The 21,677-nt window shown below is 37.1% G+C and overlaps 1 protein-coding gene across 1 annotated transcript; it reads right to left on the bottom strand.

Moving 5' to 3' along the window:
* Positions 1 to 5,891: 5,891 nt before the first annotated feature.
* On the bottom strand, positions 5,892 to 20,571 carry zgc:77486 (uncharacterized protein LOC405808 homolog). The gene is made up of 6 exons (XM_038279027.1): positions 20,448 to 20,571; positions 19,152 to 19,351; positions 18,743 to 18,854; positions 16,275 to 16,420; positions 13,670 to 13,777; positions 5,892 to 9,307 (listed from the first exon to the last, which is right to left on the bottom strand). The coding sequence occupies exons 2-6, from the start codon at positions 19,309 to 19,311 to the stop codon at positions 9,159 to 9,161; spliced, it is 675 nt and encodes a 224-aa protein (XP_038134955.1). The 5' UTR covers positions 19,312 to 19,351; positions 20,448 to 20,571; the 3' UTR covers positions 5,892 to 9,158.
* Positions 20,572 to 21,677: the final 1,106 nt, after the last annotated feature.

Below are 21,677 nucleotides of genomic sequence, written 5' to 3'. Positions count from 1 at the left end.
GAATAAAACAAAGTAAAACGTCTCAAATTGTGTCAAAAGCCAAGGAAAAAAGATGAGTCTTAAGAAGGGACTTAAAAGCAGTAAGAGAAGAGGCCTGTCTTATGCTCAGAGGCAGATCGTTCCACAGCTTAGGAGCTGCCACAGAAAAAGCACGGTCTCCTCTGAGCTTGCATTTTGTCTTTGGGACCCTCAGAAGCAACTGATCAGCTGACCTGAGGGAACGGGAGGGTGCATAAGAATGTAACAGCTCAGACAGATAAGAAGGAGCAAGGCCATTAAGAGTTTTAAAAACAAATAAAAGAATTTTAAAATTAATCCTAAAATGTACTGGCAGCCAGTGTAAGGAAGCTAAAACAGAGGAAATGTGGTCGAATTTTCGTGTACCTGTTAAAAGACGTGCAGCAGCATTTTGAACCCTCTGAAGATGAGAAATATACAAGTCGCTGACCCCTGTATAAAGTGAGTTACAGTAATCCAGCCGTGTCGTCACAAATGCATGGATCACTGTTTCGAAATGCTGTCTGGAAAGAATGGGTTTTACTTTTGCTAGCTGCCTTAAGCGGAAAAAGCTGGACTTTATAACGGCTCTGATGTGCGCTTCCATTTTAAGACCAGCATCCATCTTAACCCCTAAATTTGTAATAACCGGCTTAACGTACTGAGCCAAGGAGCCAAGACTAGTCACGGAATCAGCAGTGGATCTGCCAAAGATCATTACGTCCGTCTTGTCCTCATTGAGTTTTAAAAAATTTAGGGCCACCCAGGCCTTCACATCTTCAAGACATAAAAACAGAGACCGAAGAGAGGTGGAGTTTACATTCTTTAGCGGTAAGTATATCTGTGTGTCATCTGCATAGCAGTGAAAGGCAATCCCATGTTTTCTTAAAATAGAGCCGAGCGGAAGAAGGTAAAGTGAGAAAAGGAGCGGGCCTAGAACTGAGCCCTGTGGGACACCACACGACAGTGGAGCAGAGGGGGACCTATGGCCATCAAGACAGACACAAAAAGTACGTTCAGCCAAATATGATCTAAACCAATCTAGAGCTATGTGACCGACGCCCACCCACTGTTCCAGACGGGAAAGTAAAATGACATGATCAACTGTGTCAAAAGCAGATGATAAATCCAACAGCACCAAAACAACAACGTCACCTGAATCAGTTGCTAAAAGTATATCATTAAAAACTTTTAAAAGGGCTGACTCTGTGCTATGAAATGGTTTAAAACCAGACTGAAAAACCTCTAATACATTATGTTCATTAAGATAGGCCATTAGCTGATTACAGACTACCTTCTCAAGAATTTTTGAAATAAAAGGCAATTTAGAGATAGGTCGATAATTTGCCAGAACAGTAGGATCCAAAGCTGGTTTCTTAAGTAGAGGCTGCAGAACTGCATGCTTCAGAGCGTTAGGAACAATGCCTGAGGACAAGCTACTATTTACAAGAGCAAGGACAGAAGGACCTATAGCAGAGAAAGCTTCTTTAAATAATTGGGGCGAAATAACATCATCTGGAGAACCAGTTGGCCTTAAGTGATTAACCACCTCCTGCAATAATTGCAAGTTCACACATTCAAAGCTGTGGAAAACACCAGAACAAGGCACCACAACTGAAGGATCATAAGAAGAGGGGATAATCTGGGCCCTAATAGAAGCAACTTTCTCATCAAAAAAGTGTAAGAAGTTTTCACATGCAGCAGGTGAGGTCTCCATAAAGCCACTATGTGAATCGTTTAGAACAGAGTTAATAATTTTAAATAGGATAGCAGGATTCTGACTATTTGATACAATCAAACCCGACAGGTATTTTCTTTGGCTGCCTTTTGCAATCCTTTGATAACAGCGCCAACATTCCTTTAATGTTTGGAGAGACACCTGTAATTTGTCCTTTCTCCATTTGCGTTCTGCTCTGCGGCAGTCTCTCCTGGCAGCCCGAGTGACCTCATTTAACCAGGGTTCATGCTTGGATTTTGGAAATCTAATTTTTAGAGGTGCCACCAAATCCAAGGCTGCTTTACTGGTAGAATAAAACCAGTTGCTGAGTTCCAGTGTTATTTCCCACATCCTCTGGAATAGTACAGTTCTGATTAAAAACAGAAGAAAACTGACCAGCAGTAGTAGGGTTAAAAACACGACAGAGCCGAGCTGCAGCTCGAGTTTTAGCTTTTCCATGGGACAGCGTTGTCTCAAACAAAACAGGCATATGGTCAGAAAAGAATGAGTCACCAATTTCTAAGTTAAAGACTGGTAGACCATAAGATAAAACCAAATCAAGAGTGTGACCATGTTCATGAGTAGCACCAGTCACAGACTGCACAAAATTAAAAGAATCAATAACATTAAGAAATGACTGAGCCATAGGTGAAGTCGGACAGCAGACATGAATATTAAAATCACCAACAATGAGAACTCGGTCATATTTTGGCATGATATCGGCCAAGAAATCATGCAAGAAAGTTTTTTATGCAAGAAAGTTATATGTCAGCTTGTACACCTAAATTCAGCCAATCATATATAAACAGTCATCTGTCAATCAAATCTTTTCGGTCATAGCATCTTGATTCAGACGTTGCAGCTAAAACAGTTGAAATAAGAATCATTTACTTTCCCATTAAGTTATGTCCCAATTTTCATGGAGATGGACGTCTGTGTCTTCGGCAGGCGTAGAGCTAACAGAACTGGCAGCGTTGTGTGGCAAGAGATCAGACATGTACGGCTTTAACCCTTCTACACCAAACCAAGATTCTGCCACCCTGGCGTCCTCTTCCACAACATCTTCCTCCACGCTTTCCTCCTCTAAATAAAAAATGTATGAAGGAGGTGACTCGTCCACGACCTCCGACACAAAACTCTCCTCCTCTTGCATGTTTCCGCTGTCCATAGCGTTACTTGAGAGTGTCATTTAAAGTCACCAATTAAGTGCCAATTGGTCCCAAAGTGATTTCCCATTGGGAACCTATTAGCATTAAGTTGTTAACTAGTTGGCAAGATGCTTCCGAGACACCGGCCACAACCAAACTTCCTTGCGAACCTTCTGCCACAACGACCCTGGTCTCGTGATAATCGACAATTCACTTTATTCACTCGTGTAAAGTCGGGCACCACTTGAGAGAATTTGGAAATGCAACGGTTGGAACTGCCGCTTTCCTACGACTTTAAGTGAGCCACAAAGAAAGCTTGCAGACCGCTGATCTGATAGATTAAAAACTGCAATCCTATCTGAATAAGGCAACAGACCATCATTTCTAAATTAGTGTTAAGGTAAGCTGAAAAGCTTTGTTATTAAATTACTCAAAGGGACCAATTAGTTTTGGTTTTTGTTCAAGCATATCAATATAAGAAGGGTTTTTTAATTTATGTTTTCAGTACAGGGGCAAAGGCCCCTGTTGGCCCCTTTCTAAAACTGCCCATGCTTTTAATGACAGTAACTGGCTGCAGGGATTTTCCACATTATACGTCCCAATAAATAAAACAATCAAAAGAAATAAAACTTTTAACATGGACAAAAAGCTCAAATGATGTATTTGTTTTGAACATATATTTTTTTTATTTTGAAAGGTAGTATGTAGATAATGTATTTCAGCTCACTAATCAATGTATAGAGCTAAAATTTTACATGAACTACTACAGGCTGAATTTTCTTCATTCCACAGAAAACATCTCTTAAAGTGGTGAAGGCTCACTAATCCTGTCTTGCTGCTAGATCTTACATTTGCTGTTGACAGCATAGACAAATGTATTATACTGTAAAAAGCAAAACATTTATTTTCTTAATTATTTCAAGCTGTCTGGTGCAGAGGTTAAAATGATCCCTGCTCAAAATATTTATATTCCATTTCATTAACACATCTCAAAAACTCTTCCCATTTATGACATGGTCTCACAGTATAGTTTTCCTTCTTGCCTCCTCTGCACATTCCTGTTTCCAAGTAGAGTATTTAAAGCTGTATATGCCTTTAAACAATATTAGAAAAACACTATCTTTGTGGATGACAATGATTTTTTTACTGGTCCAATAGGCTCACCGGTCTGGGTGTATTTTTTTTATTTTTATTAAACCTTTGATTTGACAACCAAATGTAGGAACTAGATCAGGCTTTTTCTATGTCATGAAAATAACAAAGATCAGATTAATTCTATTATTTAAGCACATTGAAATTCTTATTTATTATCTACTTCTAGGTTACAAGCAATGTTTTTTAGAACTTACATGGCCTTCAAATTAATATATTTAATATTTACATACTGAACGTCTTACACTTTCTGTATAGAAGCTGGGAACAGATTTTAAGGTATTCCTGCACCTGATCTGTTCTGCATTTCCAGGGTGCTTTTCTACTGAGTATCCCAAAATACTGTAGAAAACAACCAACCAACCAAACCATCTTTTCTCAGGTTAGAAAACAACTTCAGACTCATAGAATAGTTTAAAAGGTGCTACTTGCTAAAACTATTTTTGCTTGTGCTGATGTAGCAAAAAATATAACCAGAACACAAATGTTTTATAATTAGACAATGATGCTGGGTTTTGTTACATTGAATTATATTGTGATTCAGACAGGTTTGTCAGCTGGTTTTCTTCAGTATAAGCAGAATGCACTGTGCAAAGCAAAAGATCTAATTTGTTGGGGCCTACAGGGGTCTGTGAGGGTGTATTCCTGGTGCTTAAAGCTTGTGCAAAAAGAAATGACAGTCATAGCTGAAAATAGTGAAGTAAACTGATGTCATTTGTAAAAAGTCTATTCATAAAATGTAATAATTTCTTCAACAGATAGTCAGGAAACCCTGTTTGTCTCTTGTGTATTGCCTTTAGTAGGACACAGCACCTGCTCTAGTGCTCTACTTATTTAGGTCATTTTACACAGGACCGTTTTTGTATGATGTAGAATCCCAACACTAAAAGCTTTTTCTGTGATTTCAATCCCATTAGGGGACAAAGCTGCAGTGTTTCAGCAAAGAGCACAATTGTTCATTTAATTTAATTCTTGTGAATTGTAAAAATCACAACAGGAGTCATCGTAAGGCTTTATTCAGACAAAACAAACTCAGCTGCTTTGACCAAGCTCTGAGTGTTGCTGATCACTAGAGCACATTATGTGCTGCTGGATGGCACCATTTGTTCCAACATTTTGTTGAATCTCAAAACAATAAGTACAAAAGCTGAGGGACCGTGTGAAAGAAGGGCACTGGTTTAGTCCAATAATGTAACGTTTAGTGCATAAAGCTATAGAGTGCCTTGCTGGAGTACTGTATCCACAAACAGTCACCTCACAGCCAGAAGTTTAATTGCATTTAGTGATTTTATTTGAAAGATGAGGAGTTCGTGTGTAAATTTGAAATCAAGGTAAAATAATTTAGTTATGGATGTATTGAAATCAGGAAAAAAGTAGAGTTCACTTGTATCAGCCCATCCTGATGTGATCATTTACACAGCTAGAAGTAATTTGAGGCATGTCAGCTTTATTAATTTAATTCAAGCTCATTTAGACTGGATAGTGAAGGTTTGTCACAGAATTAGATCAGGATTTTGAATGGATCCTTCTAATAATTCAGAACACTCTAATTTAATCCAATCTGTTGTGTTTTTTCAAGTTTTTTTTCTGCATTATGTATTCAACATCCAGTTTTCCTATTTGTGCAGAATAGCCTTCTAAGCCTTATAAGGGTTTACTTTTTGTCAAATATGAAAGCAGTAGCTCCCAAGTGTTTGCCCTGTGCACTACATAGCCTGTAGCAAACTGCAAAAGCACAACTTTGCAATATGTGGTCAGTTATTTTTATGAATGATGGAGTAAAGTACGGTACATGTAACGACTAAGGCTGCAGCTGCAAGAAAATGTGGAAAAAAGTAACAATCATGATTAAAAAGCAAAACGAAAGACAAGTTTACTTTAAAATAAACTTTGTGATTTTATTGTTTTATACTTAATTTTACACATCATACAATCCTAACTCTTAAAAGAAAAAAAAAGGAAAAAAAATCTTATGTGGTGGTTTCTCTGGGGAACTGGAGTGCAAAGGGACAGGAACTAGATCTCTGAACAAATTGTTTCAATTGAAATTTCTACAATTTAGCTTCAATGACAGTGATCAAAATAATCTCAACTTGCTTTTGTGAACCAGAGCTTAAACTGGAGGCGTAAGATGCAGATTTATCTTTGTCAATCAACCCCCCCTCATATGATAAACAGATCTATTTTAATGAATTGAAGACAGCTGCACATAATCAATATTAAGAAAAAAAAAGGTTAATGTAATGATGGAGACTAGAATGCCTAACTGCTGGTGCCAAATCACCATCTAAACAATGTTAGTGGTTCAACTGTGGTTTATGTAAATAAAAATAAAAAAGGATAACTGTATCCCTTCTCAACCTGAAACAGTCAAAATAAAATCCCAATAGTCAGTTTAATTGACATCGTGTTTTGTGTGAAATCTTGTAGTTTACATTCAAACTGCTCCAAACTATAACAAGCATGTCTATCGGGTTTGGATACTGATATGAGCAGTTATTAATAAGCAACACAAACATGGAACCCTCATGATTTATGCAGCATAACAATCATTTCACAAATCATCTGTAGAGCAGAACTAAATGTTTTCTATCAAACATCTGAAAGTCTGGGAATTATGTTTCTATATTCAGGGATGCAGCAGTTAGAAGTTGTAAAGCAAGTCCGATTTTTGTCTCGTCATCACCCAAGATTCACCCACCGTCTGAATTTCAATTTTCCACTAGATGCAAAACGGCAGGAGAAATTAATCACAGTCAGGGTTTATAGATGCTCAGCCTAACGCAGGTAAAATGGGTTTGTTGCTGGCGTGCTGAGTCCTCACCCCAGCAGCCATTCAAACATGTCAGGAAATCAAAAATCAAGGAGTTAAAGCGAAACTCGTCTCAGAAGCAAAGCGTCACATCGGTCACAATTTGCATTGGCTTCTTTAACAAAAAAAAAAAAAGGTTCCATTTTCTTTGCAGCTTTTTTTAAACGGCTCTTCTATAAATATTTCATCATCACAATCAAGCAACGTTTAAGGGAAAAGTGTAAATAATGGAAAGGTTAAACGTCAAATGCTACCTGAATGACAAGAGGGATTTTTTTTAAGCTTTTAAACAGGATTGGGATACAGAGTAAGTGAAGAATATTAAATGCTTATGGATGGTTGTGGGATTATGATTGTTTAAAAAATAGAAAAAAAAATAAGAAAACAGACAATGAAAGACTTGGTAAAGATACAAGTAGTGGGTGTCTACAGAAAACACTGAATTTTACATGTAATAATTGTACATTAAATTGGGTAATAAATTGGTAAAATTGTCAGTGCCAGTAAGGGCACTTTTATTTTTTTTTGGGATAATTATGAAAAGCACTTTTAATACACATTACTATTCTTCACCTCAATCCATCACCTTAATTACCTGGCAATAATCTACATAAAGATTATACTATATGCAGTGGAGCCATATGTTATTTACATTTGGAAAGAAAATCCTAAACTGTTCAGTCGTCCTTGTTTAAACCCTAAAGGTTTCAGCCATGCATTGTGCTCCTGCCATGTCGCCTTCTCGTCATGGCAACGCCAAAGTTTTCCCACTATGCAGTGATTCATGTCCAACTGCACACATGCATTAGGTTGGAGTTTCCCGAAAACAAGCTAGCCAGAAGCGATCTTTGCAGAAGGACTCATCTGAATCAGAGCGCAATGTAAAAAGCACAGCATAGCGACAATCTTTGCTGTAGCTGAGCGGAACATGTTTTTACCTGTGTGTAGCTTAACTGCGACCCACTTCGGTTTTCATTCAGCATGTGTCAGCGGTCTGCTGGTGGTTAGAGAAACATGGAGCCCTACTCTGACTCCAAACAACAAACACACACAAATAAAGGCTTCGTAGGAAAAGCTCAAATAGAACACCTCATCACTAGAACAAGGCAATTTTCCTCTGAGCCTGCTCTACAGCTCAGATATAAACTTAACACGACCAAGACGCTGAAAGAAACCAAGTAGGAGTGGCACATGTTTTGTGCTCTGCAGTTGATATCAGTTGTTGTGCTTTGTTTAACAGAAAAGAAAGAAAAAAAACAACTTCATTTTACTGCATAGAGGCAGTGAAACTGCACCCCAATCCATATGAGCTGTTTTACTTTCATAGCTAAAGATTAAAGATGGAATTACTTAAATATAACTGCAAAGTGCAATTCCTAACAATTTGCTGACACATGCCGCCAATCCTCCAGCACACACCAACCAATATAAAATAAATAGAATGCAATCACACAATTCAAGCTAACTAGAATATATTAATATAGATCTTCTGATGTCATACGCTCATTAAAACAAAACAGAAAACAAAGGGATTCAGCCACTCAGTTAAGTCAAGGTTTTCTGACTGCCCTGACCTTTCCCTCCCCAATCATGCACCCAGCATCCATACATGTCAACAGAAAGAGAAATCTGAAAAAACGCAAGCCTTTGGACTTCCACATGTGGTAATCCACTGCGTAAGATTTAAGAGGGGTGAAGAAAAAAAAAAAAAGGAAAAAAGCAATGTCAATAGAAAGGTTATAGGTTTTTAAAGTCTAAGAAGAAAAAATATTCCAAAGCCCTTAAAAAGATTCTTACACATAAAATCTGTGTTTTTTTTTTTAAACTAACTAAACCTTCTGAAGGATCCTGTGTCATTATCCAGGCTGTGGCACACTCCCCAAACAGCTTATCCACAGTTTATTTCAACTACCGGTACCTAAAGGGATTGCACAAAAAATAAAAATACTCGCGATCCCTCCAAGTTGAGAATCAAAAAGGGGTCAAATAAAATCCCACCCTCCCCATGGCAAAACAAACATCCATCCAGCCCCTATGACTCTCTCTCTAACTCTCCAGCAGATATATGCAAACACACACACTTTCATTCAATCCTAAAACACAGACACTCTCAGATTTAGCTGCAGTCACAAGCTGAGAGAAAGCGAGAGAGAGGGAGGGGAGCGCTAGTGAGGGATGTGTCTTGATTTTTAGTGCGACCACGTCGCCCCCTGTCCGCCTTTGACTACCTTGAACAAAATGAAGCCATGATGTCAGGTGTTTGCTTTTTTCCCATCCAAGTCACCATTGTTCAAATTCACAAAGTCTCAGAGACTTTTATTGCACTTAGTCCTCATAATTTCTGGATTTTCTCAGCTACCACGATGGGGTTCTCCTTGCGTAGGCGTGCAGCTGCTGCGCTCCGGTAATCATATGGACAGTCGTGTTTGTCAGAGTAGCGGTGGATGGCACAAAACAGGTTGCCGCAGCGACAGTCAAAACCTAATAAAAAAAAATAAGTAAAAAGAGAAAATTGTTCAAACAAATTATGGTTTGAAAATATCATTAAAAAACAATTAAAATACAAAGACTTTTACATTGTGTAAATGCTGTAATGAGCTCAAGAGATTCAAATCAGCAGTAGTTCAGAAATATGCCTTAAACATCTTTCACACAGTGAGCATTTTTACATTAATCAGATGTCTACTGAGAAATCAGCTGGTCACCACAATAAGATTTTTAGTTCGACTGGCTAGAACAGAAATCCTCCTTCCGATCAAGTTGTTGCGGGGCAAAGAAGATATAAAGTGAAGCATTTTCAGCACAAGTATAGTGCGAAATAATGACACAAAGATGCAAGTTTTTGTCAAAGGAAATAATTTTCTACAAAATGACTAATATTCATTCAGGCTGCAAGAATAACAAAAATACTTCTGTAGATAACAGGAAGACTTACTGGACACAGAAAATTTGCTCTTATCTATTCTTTAAACTTTTAACCTAAATAAAGGAACATGGCTTTGAAAAATTTAGCAGCATTTCGGGGACCTGGAATGCTGCGAAATGAATTTAAAATCCCTTAGCATTAAAGAAGAACTCTGTTTTTGTAACACTAGGAGTTTTAAACTACATGATTCAGTAATTGAAGCTTTATATGGCATTTTAAGAATAAAAATAACTGTTGTTTTTTTTTTAAACAGAAAAGATTCTAGATGAATACATTACATTTAATAAATTGATCTGTGATCTCTAGACATTAGCTACCAATTTTTTTTATAAAAAAAAAAAAATGAAAGATGCGAAGTAAAACATGTTATGGGTTTGATATCATAAAGGTGTAAATTATTAACTTCAAAATAATTTGTTTTAAAATACCAATGGCCACAATACCAAAAAATTAAATAAAAATACATTTCATTTAACTTAAAATACATTTAAGAAAACATTTGAAAGAAAAGTCATTTCAGAAAATGTACAGAATTGTCCCTTATTTTCATGGCATTAATGCATTAAAAAACTGTCACAATAGTGAAAAGAGTAAAAGTACAGAAGGAGAATCAAAGCTGTAGGCACATAATGTAAACTCAATTTTAATTTGGAGTTTATCTTCCATAAGCTTCTAAAAAGGTATGAACTTGAACTTTGGCTAAATTAACCACTAGCATTTCAGGGCACTGTTCTAAAACGTCAATGGCTGTACAGCCATTCTAGTGCAATGCTTCTCTAAACTATTACATATTTGCCTCTAAATTACCATAAAATGCCAGGACCTAGCCTTGTCTAGAGATCTAATCCTACAATATTCTCACAAGGATTATTAAAATTATCAGCTTAGAATGAGAAACAAGAGCTTTGTGCATAAGCTTAACCATTGCATGGGTTTTCTTTCTTTTGAGAGATGCTGATAAGAAGGGATATTTAGAGAAATATTTGATCTATGGGAGTATTTATAGTATTTTTTAATTAGTATGTATACTTATTTAAGCCTTTCTCAAATGTAGTGACTATTACTTGAAGTGGTGTCATTTTCTCTTTTTAGTAAATTATCTAAATTGTATACTGATGAAATCATTTGATTCCATATCAAACTTCTTAACTTGCCTCTATTAAGACTGGAATCAAGCTTTGCCAAAAAATAAGCTTCGCTTCTAAACGGCTCAGATGATCATATTTAAAGCAAAACGCAGACTACATGGAACACTGTATAGTATCTTCACATGTATTTTGTATCAAGTATTTTTTATTTATTTATTTTTTTTTAATATGTAATGATTATCAAACAGGTAGTCAAATCTGTTAGCTTACCTAGACAAGAGCTGAATGTTAAAGGTACATCAAAACGCCCAACTTTATAAAAATCGCGATGTCCTAGCATCGATGCTAAATCAAAAGGGAAGTTATGAGCATCTTTAAACAATTTAAATGGTCATTCCTCAAAATTATTAATGATTATTTTATTTTTAAGAGTCAGCAAGATTGATGAAGGGAATAATGGGACTTTATGTCAAAAAAAACACAAGAGAGCAAATATATGAACAATACAAACCACCACTTTGCTTAAAAATGCCAGAAGTTTCTGTGAAACAATAGTTTTCTTTAGAGTTTAATTCGAATTTGAGTTATGAGCTCCTATAGCTATACTGATATTAAATTAATTTACATACACAACAAACTATCAAAGCACATTGTAAATATGAAAAATTAACCAACAATAACTCTAATATATAGATAAAGATAAAAAAAAAATTGATGTTATTTGGGAATGAATAAAAAGGATCGACAGAAAACCTTTCATAAATTTACATTTGGAAAATTATTTCCAAGGGAAAAAGCTTTAAAATATATTTAAAATAAATATATTTTTACTATCAAATATTTTATTTTTTGTGCAGAGACCAATATTTTCTCTCAAAAATAGATTTCTCTCTCCTATTGGCCAGTTTTAACAGATTTCAGGGCTGAGTGGTGATATTAGGTGCCAAGGTGGTTCTGCCTCCATCTTTAACGCCCATAAGGAAACTCTCACTTGCCCAGACTGCCTCGCTCCACCAGCAGGTGTATTCGAGTTGAGCAGCGCCTCGCCTGGAATGTGAATGAGAGCTTGTGGCTGTATTAAATAATCCTAACCCAAAGGAATCCACAGGAAGAGAACATTCATTTTGAAAAGGAATGCAGTTAAATCAGAGTATTTCTAAGTGTTTCAAGGTACATTTTCCACCAATAGGTTGCATAACACAAACCAGCCATCTTGTTTATTTGTAGTCAGCTCTGTCAAGCTTCATAACAGACCATCAACCCCTCCCATCAAAACACCTGTAAGCTCTGATCCACATTCAAGGCGAGGCGCTGCTCATCTTGAATGCACCAAATATCATTCAGCTCTCAATTCTGTTGAAACTGGCCCAGAAAAAAGGATATTTTTGAAAGAGCTTTTTTCCTTTGTAATAATTTTCCAAAAGTCAATTCATCTTTTTTTTTTTTTATTCTATAACAAAATATTTTCTAAATTTTTTTCTTCAGTCCCAAAAAATACCAGCACTGGCCATCAGTGCAAATATTTTCTTCACTTCAGTATACTCGTTTTACTTTTAGAATTATTTCCCCCTTTCAGATCGTATTTTTTCTTGGATTTAATAAAAACAAACCACAAAAATAACTCCATTCAGGTCAGTTTAACCCAAAAATCGAGGTGAGAAATTAGCAACAAAATTCTCAGGTATTTTTCTCTGACTAAAAGTTACATGTATAAACACTACCTGATCAAAACTGCCCAGGTAACATTGAAGTGACTAAGCTCCTATAGCATCAGGAATAAGCGGAACAAATACTACTGAGCCAGACAGCCCGATGATTGGGCTGGTCACTTTTTGGATTGTGTGTTTGATTTGTTTTACTTTCTTTCTTCTTTTTAACAACAGCTTTAAAAAAAAAAATCTGATTTTTGATGAATATTTAAGACCATTAACTTCAGGATAACCGTTTTAAAAAGTTAACTTTAACAGACAGAACCAGATCAGTGGAAACGTCCTCTACTTAGCTGCAGTTGCTAGGTCATTGTAAACAGAAGAAACAACACCCTGGCAGTGCATTGCACTTGCTTGGCTTGGTGAATAAAGTTAATTAACCCATGCCAAAGAAAAAAAATTCATTTTCCTTAACTTGCCTGGTATAAAGTGTGAGTTTCAAAAGATAGCAAGTTTTATTATCGTGTCCAGTCCCAATGTTTTATTGAGTATAATCACAATGTTTTTGTTTGCCTGGAAGTAGCAGCAGGTAAGTAATGACATTTCAACTGTCTGTACTCTGTCCATTCTGGCAACCAACAAACAAACAGCTAACAACTAGACCCTGTGCTGGTTGCTATTGGCTGCCTCCAGCTGACGCTCTGAGGTCACTGTGACGTCGGCAGTAAAAAGGCTCTGAAGAGTTATGCTGCAAATCAGCCCACAAATCAGCAAACATTTAATGCCTCCCCCTTTTCATTCAGACATTTTAGAAATGGATCTTTAGTAATAATGCTGGCCTACTGTTAACACTTTTAAAAAGATGTAATAAATGTTGATTTCCTCTTTTCATTATAACGTTAAAAGTCACAGATCACAGAGTGTAGACAATCAAGACAGTGTCAGCTTGATAAGTCAAAAAGAGATGACCAATGTAGAAAATCAATATTTAAGTATTTTCACGAAGAAAACAGTCACATCTGTTAGATAACTACCAATTTGAATGGTTTTAGTGAGAAGTGCAGTTTAAAGTAAAAGTTGGTAGCAAACCTGGTCCATTATTCAAATACCTGTTGAACACTGCTTCACTCAAGAGCTTAATAATTAGCCTAAATGAGTGGAAATGAATTTTCCAGCTTACCAGTAAGGCCCACTTTCTTCCGGCAGGAAAAACATCGGTTCTTTTTCTTGTTTTTATCGGGGGTTTGGTCACCATCAGAGGAAGCTTGTGCTCCATCACCCACAGGTTCTGAGGTTGAAAAAGGAAACATTACACTTTAGCTCAGGACTAGCAGTCTATAAAAACAAAAAATTTTATTTGTGCTTCATTTAATCTAGCATTTATAAAAGGCTAACAAAGTGTCTGAAATGATCAAATAAGGCAGGAAAATCAAGCTGAAATACAGTTCTTCATTGGTCTCTGTAAAATGACAAAAATATATGCATTTTTTTAGGACAGTTGAGGGAAATTATGAAGAGAATTATAGAAAAGGTCCAGACTTTTATGACTACATTTAATCAGTGGGAGGGAAAGTAGTCTATGGAGCTAATCTATCAGTGGCGGCCGGCCCATAGGGGGCGCTGGGGCACTGCCCTCCCTGATAAGAAGAGAGAAACGTAAAATATATTTTTAGAAATTAACTCATAAATGTCAGTTTTACTCTCTAGAGTGTTTACCTATAAGCAAAACAAATTATATAAACTACATTTCCCTATCTACTGTCATTAATTTGTGGATTTCCACAGACAGACTCCTACCGTCTCTGTTCTGGGGGCGCTGATCAGACTGACCCACATTTGCAGAGAATCTGTCAATCATGTACTATTGCTAGGTGAATTTAATGGCCAATCAGCGTCTCAGAACTTTATGGTATTGGGGCGCTGAAAATACTGCGCTTTAACAGGCTTCTGAACCCAAGCGCAGGTGCAGACAGTTAGAGGGAAGATGGCGAATGTAACGACCGAGATGCAGCTTCCACCAAATTCGGTGAGAACCTTATTTATCTACCCGTTTGCCAGAAGAATATCCCTGTTGTAGGATATGAACATTTCATGTCATGGTTATTGTGACTGTGACGAATCCACCTCGTCGCTTAAAACATCCTCTCTAACTTTGCGCACCACACACACATTCCTGTTATACTGTCTTTGTGAGGACCAATACACTCGCGCTGAGCCCAGTAGCTCCATGAACTTAAAACACACAAGCTGTTCCTGGTTACCTGCTGGCATATTGAGGGTGCACACTTAATATTTCAGTGGGGTTAGCCGTGTGTGTGTGTGTGTGTGGGGGGGGGGGGGGGGGGGGGGGGGGGGGGGGGGGTGTACGTGTTTATGCTACGGGGACTTGTCATCTTCAGTCTGGCTGCGTCTTTGCTGGGTTCAAACCCAGTTTGGTGTAATTGAATAAGTCAATGAATCTGTTTAAAAGAATTAAGTTGTAAAAATTATTTTTTTTTGTACATCAATTGTTTGTGGAGGTAATATATGGACAAAACTGATTAATGAGAAGAAATCAGAAATAAGAGAGCCTGATGTGAGGGGCTTAAACTATTTAATGAGGGCTGTGGGAAGAAAAGCGGCAATTTTTGTTTTCTGTTTCTTTGTTACATTGCTGGTAACTGGAGGGAGGCTGAGGCCCAGAGTATCTTGTACATGTTTAGTTTCTTTTGCACCCTGTTTTGAGTTTTTGAGCTCAATAAATCACCAACACCGGTAACCCGACTGAGACTGGATTCTTGGAGGCCAAAGAACCCCGTCACAGTGACCCAAATCATCACTGTTACTGTTATTATATAGTAAATTAAATAATTACTGTTAAATTGTATGTATTGTCCAATTGTTTATTTGAATTCTTATTCCGGATTAGTTGGAGACATACACTAGGCTATATCAGCCCCACCAAAAATATTTTTCACCAGCCGCCACTGTAATCTATGGGTTTTTTATTTGGATTTCCTTTAAAAGTTTTTATATATAATTAATTACATATCCTTGGATGTATTTTGGACCTGATGAAGAAGCCTATCAGTCTTGGCTAATTTTCAAAAGAGGTAGAGCAAGAAAACATGAGATTGAAATAAGGCAGTGGAGTTGATGAAAACGTATTGAGTCTGGGTGTCGTTTGGAAGAAAGGGTAATGAAAAAGCATGGTTAAGAATGGTGGAGGTGCTGTGATGCTGTGGGTCTTTATCTCAACTAAAAATAACTGGGAACCTTTGTGGTCAATAGACTGAATTTATACCAGGGCTGGGCAATTAATTACATTTGCAATATAATCGCAACGAAAGATATTTTTTAAAATCCCAGAGGCACTCATATTTTGGTCAAGTTACATTTAACAAGAGTAAGAGCCTAATTTTTTATTTTTTTTTTCACTCTAGCCCTTTAGGTGGTGGTAATGTGTTTAAAATGGGGTTGCTGCCACAAAAAAACGAAAGAGAAACTTCCAGCTAGCATGCCGAACAATGCATGCAAATAACTGTAAGCACCTTTCCAAACAAAGGTTATGGTAAAGTCCTGCAACAATGGACTCTAGACAAACAAGGCAATGAAAAACCTGGAACATCTACATGTTCTACAACAAAATCAAAGGCGCAATTGCATTATTGGTCGAAAATGATTACAATTCAGATTTCTGTCAAACATTATTCAGCTAATTTATACAGCCCATTGCTAGTTATACTGACCACTCAAATCGTTTTGAAGGTATAACCACAGCCTCCCCAGCCTTATCAAATACTCACCTGTGCTACTGGATGTACCCTCTTCTTCCTCATCCTCTTCCTCTTCTTCTCCCTCAGCAACAGCTCGCTCAGAATCTACGGTCCCCGAATCTTGAGAGATGCTCATTGCTGTCATCTGTTGGGTTACTGGGCTCGGAGAACTGGGACTAACATCACAACGGACAGAAGAACATTGGTTTAAAATACACAAATCTAACAGTACAAAACTGAACAGCTGAAAAGGATACCCTCCATCAGTTTTTAAGTGAAAGTAAAAGATTAAGTCTATCTGCTACTGCAATTAGAATTAAAAACACCACAAAATCTGGTAAATACATCCAACATCTAAATAAGCTGTGACCTTATATACCAACCAACCAAATACTTACTTGGAGCACAAACGACAAAATGCCATAAACGCCATATATAGACCAAATATATGTCTTCAAATTGGAGAGGTTATACTAGGATTAAGCCACCAAACCTGAAATACTAATAAAAGACACAGATACCAGAACTATTTCTTAGCCAATTTATGTTTGATGAAAATGTGTGCCGTTTGGAGAGCTGATTTGAAATTACTTATTTTAGCATATAGGCATTGTATTCTTTTTTAATGTTTTTATAAACCACCCATTTTTCTTTTGAATTGAAGAAAATATTAATGGAACATCCATTTAGCTGATAATGTTCTAAGAATGCAGTGTGGTTATTCAGCTGAAGCATATTTTTGATCTAGAGCACCATTTATGGCATTTTGTGACCTTTAACAGGTAACTGTAATACTTAAATTTTATATTCAGGTCACAGATTTAAAAAATTTTTAAAAAGGCATTTTTTGTAGCTGAAACCGGACCACAGATGAACTGAAAATTTCTAAATGTATAGCTCTGATCATCTTTAAGTTCCACAGATTTAAATACTGTAAACATTTGCCTTTGGAAAGCAAGCTTGTTACACACACCACCCTACCAGTCAGCTGGCTGAAAGATAGCCAGTTAAAGGAAAATTCCGGTTTTTAACACTTTTAGCCCCTTTTCTGTAGTGTCCAGGATGAAATCGAATGATCGACACCAAAATTTTGACGATTGGTCCTGTCTCTGCTATTTGGCTCATGCAGAATCACCCCCTGGCTGCTTCAGAATGGCTTTCATAGTGCATGTCCGATAATGTCCTTAAAACAACCTTAAACGTTCTTTTTTTAAAATATGCTACTCACCGGGTCGTCAGCGCTGTTCAATGACGTTCCAAAAAAAGTTTCGTGAAGAAAAACCGTTCCTGTCTTGTTTTATTTTGCATTTTGTAAATCCCAGAACTATTTTTTCCGATACATCACAACCGCTTATAAACTTCCGCTTCCCGTTCGAATCTGAAGCGTTGCACACTCCAGACCACTAGTTGGCGACAATGTTTGTACCGTCCAATATGCCCTCCTCAAGAATCCACCTTTCGTATTCCATTTTCAGAGTTTTTTAAAGTGTTTAACAGAGACGTTAGCACCTCGACGTCGGAGTACACAGAGTGAAGCAGAAACACTTGGGCCTTGCGAAAAGACTGCAACTAAGCGTAAACAGGCCCCCTTTCCGTTTCCGGTGGCGGAGGGATATTGACTATTCCAACAGAACTCAATGGGATTTACAAAATGCTAAATAAAACACTACAGGAACGTTTTTTCTTTACGAAACTTGTTTTTGAACGTCATTGAACAGCGTTGACGACTCGGTGAGTAGCATATTTAAAAAAAAGAATGTTTAAGGTTGTTTTAAGGACATTATCGGACATGCACTATGAAAGCCATTCTGAAGCAGCCAGGGGGGGATTCTGCATGAGCCAAATAGCAGAGACCGGACCAATCGTCAAAATTTTGGTGTCGATCATTCGATTTCATCCTGGACGCTACAGAAAAGGGGCTAAAAGTGTTAAAAACCGGAATTTTCCTTTAAAGCTTTCTTCACTTACATGGAGGACCAATTAAACTGTCCATCATCATTTCTTGCTTAAAAAAAAAAAAAAAAAGAGGCAGGGATACTCAGAACATGGAAACTAACATGGTGTCATCCGTTACTATGATTGAATGTGGTTTTTTTTTTTAAGTTTAATAAGGACTTTGTGCCACATCCAGCTTAGGCCTGGTTACAATTTGGAGTCTTTCTGGTCAACATGGAAATATAAGCTTGTTAGATCACATCTATTAGTCTACATTATAAACAGTATTATGAGGAAGAAAAAAAAGTAGCATATTTTAAACGATATAAAAAATGGAAAACTTCTAATTGTATGATTTTCTTTTAAATCCTTATGCTAGCACTGTGGTATTAATGCCAAAGAAATGGTTACCATTTCACCCTGCAAGAACAATCCAAGGTGCTGTTATTTATAGGAAGTAATTAAATGAGTGGGTATAGTGATACCGTTTACCTATTTTCAATAATTATATAGATAAATTCATATTTTGACAATATAATATACAGGAGTTTTTCCCATCATACCCTGTTGTTTGTTCCTCAGGTGGGGTCCCCGCTGCTTCTGTACTGAGCTCTGAGGTTGTGTCCTCCACAGTTACACTAGCGGATGTCGGTGATCCTGATGGTGAAGTAGCAGCTGTGTATGAAAAGAAGAGCATGATAGAGAACCTGGTGTACCGAACTTACAGAGAGATGATTTTCAAAATGATTTCTAAGTATCCTTTTACAATTATGCCTCGAAAAAGCAGATAAGATGCATTTGGAGTTCAGATGAAAGAACACATGGCAAATTCACTCTTGGCTTTCTTATTCCACAGTAGGAAACTGTTCTCCAACTCCTTTTAGCAAAATAAAAGTACAGTAAAGCGTATGAAGGAGTACCCGCCTTTCTCACCTAGTAGTTGGCAGGTTTGCATCTGTCCTATCCTCCTACCTTTCTCTCCAGGAGGGCTGGATCGCCCCCCTCCCTGTTGTCTCTGCAGGTGTTCCTTATAGCAGACGGAGCACATGCCGTTGGTGCGGGGGTTACCATAGAAACCGCATCCCATAGTGCAAAGCATTGGCACTTGCGTCTGATTGGTCTCCTGAGCCATGCTTTGACAGAGGGGGGAGGGGGGTTGGGAGAGGAAATTCCTGAAAATGTGATAGAAAAAGTTAGTAGAAATTGTCCTCAATTTACTAGATGGGTTTGTGGGGCCTATTTTTCAGCTAAAAGAGCTTAGAGATGGCGATTGCTGCATTAAAACAGAGCTGGAAGAATTTCAGGGTTTCAGATCCTTTGATATTATTGTCTCCTAACAGCATTTATCAGTTATATGAATTTGATAGAAGTTACTCCAACAGATTTATAAGTTCAGAAAATGCTGTCCAACATCACGAACTGAGTGACAAAGTCCGGCCTATAGAGTGTAGAAGAATAAAAACAAATTTCAAACTTTTGTTTTTGAATAATGCAATAAACAAAATTATTTGTTTATGAAAGTTCGGAGCATATTTCAAAATCTAGTCAAATTGATTCGTTTTTTATGGCAATGAAGCAAAAAGGGTTTTTCTATGGAACTGAGGATGAGACAGGAAAAAACGAGAAAGGCTCAGCAAACAAAAGCTACAAAAGAGTCGATCACAACTGCAGTTTAAAGGGCGGTGTGCGAAAGCACCAGCTAGCTGATGGATAACACTTTCTTCAGCCGCAAAGCAAGATGTTTAGATCTGGGGGAAAAAACATAAAAGTTACCGTAAAAAGGAACACAACCAAAACAAGTCGGCAATGAACCAAACTCTAGAAAATACATGAAACTCTTACATAACGAAATACGCGACAAACAGGAGGACAAGACTGCTTAAAAATCCAGCTAAACAACTTCCAACTGACAGGCTGTGGTAGAAAACAGCAGCAGTCCTGTGTTGGCATAGCTCAGAGCAAACAGTAACACTAGCAAACAGCCTCGGTCGCCGTATGATCTATAGGACACAACATACCCTCGCGTAAACAAGACCGAAACTTACACGTTAATGTGCCATTTAAATAGACCGAACGTGGATAGAAAACAAACCTCTTCCATGTTGTTTTTAATCGAATAAACTCTAGCTTTAGTAGGCTAACGTTAGCTGCTCTGCTAGCATAGTGAGCCAACCTTAACGAGTGCGCTTCAAGACTCTCTCCTGACGACTTTTAAATTAATTACACGCAGCGAGACGATCCAATATCTGTCTGGGATAAAGTCGGTACCTGAAATCCAAGGTATTGGAGGCTGTCAACGACCGTGAACTGTAGATTTGAACAAGTTGTATCCCCAGCAGCACGCGCGGCCTCCTAACCAGGGCGCGTTCCCGACATTCGAAACACGGGCCATGACGTCATCCTCATTGATTCAGCTCACAGGAACAAACAAAAAAAAATAAAAATAATAAACACACCCTTATAGTATTTCTACTAATTTATGCTATTGGCCATACAGTTTTACTTCGTGGGCAAAATAAAGGCTTTGCAGTCATTTGTTCTGTTTGTTAATCTATGGCATCTGGAGGTGAAACAATATCTTCATAAAAACGCAAAAATTGAGCTAAATTAGAATATGCACCATAGCGCATAATGCAGCTATTTTAATTTTTATTATTATTTATGTGGACATTCATTTCCACATTTTCCCATTATCTATTGTTCAATAGGATTTCTAAATATCTTCCTAATGGATAATTATTACATAGATGATCAGGTGTTTTGGCAAAACTAGTTAACCTAAATCTGAAGTGTTGCTTAAACAATCCATTCTAAAAAACAGAGGGTGATCTCGAAAGTTTTTGATATGGTTTAGTTCAGTAGGGGCCTCAAATGAAAAAAATTAAAAGGTGGTTGAAAACTAAATATGGGTAAGATTAGGGCTGAAACAATTAATCGGATTAATACATTTTTAAAATAATTGTCAACTAATTTAGTAATCAATGGTTAAATGGAGTATAGTAACTGTAAAATACTTTAGTTGACAGTGACCCATTTAGAGCGGTAATTATACCAAAATTGTAAAACCTATCAACATTTTGCATTTAGGAGAAAAAAAAAAAAAAAAAAAAAAAAACATTTTTGTCTGTCAATATGCTCCATCTAGAACTCAAGTGAAAAAGTTTTATCTACCCAATTATAAATCGGATAATCTAAAAAAAAAAAAAAAAAAAAAAAAAAAGGACAAATTAATCAAGTTGCTAAATAATTGTACGTTGCAGCCCTAGTTAACACCTATCCAACTGTTGGAGAACTGCCTTCTTCCACAAAGGTGATGGTTGAAGCCACCTTGTTCCCCAAATCCGGAAAAAAAAATACTAATAAACATATATACATTATATATATCTTAAGCCTTTGTTTAAATGGTGAGAGCAGAGGAGTTTCCACATATTCCATGCAAAACTGACTCAATCAGATTAGGACTAGCAGCTGTGTTTAATGACAAATAAGGGAGGCTAA

Source organism: Cyprinodon tularosa, unplaced genomic scaffold, assembly GCF_016077235.1.
Source record: "Cyprinodon tularosa strain WSP-4 unplaced genomic scaffold, ASM1607723v1 ctg147, whole genome shotgun sequence".
Lineage (NCBI taxonomy): Eukaryota > Metazoa > Chordata > Actinopteri > Cyprinodontiformes > Cyprinodontidae > Cyprinodon > Cyprinodon tularosa.
Note: the sequence above shows the minus strand (reverse complement) of the source record. Positions and strands in the feature narration are given on the sequence as shown.

Excerpts from the sequence above, each read along its gene's own strand:
- zgc:77486 (XM_038279027.1), bottom strand. The coding sequence starts at position 19,311 with ATGGCTCAGGAGACCAATCAGACGCAAGTGCCAATGCTTTGCACTATG. Across the intron at positions 13,778-16,274 it reads GGGTACATCCAGTAGCACAG|AACCTGTGGGTGATGGAGCA; the intron begins GTGAGTATTTGA and ends TTTCAACCTCAG. Across the intron at positions 9,308-13,669 it reads GAAGAAAGTGGGCCTTACTG|GTTTTGACTGTCGCTGCGGC; the intron begins GTAAGCTGGAAA and ends TTTTTTTATTAG.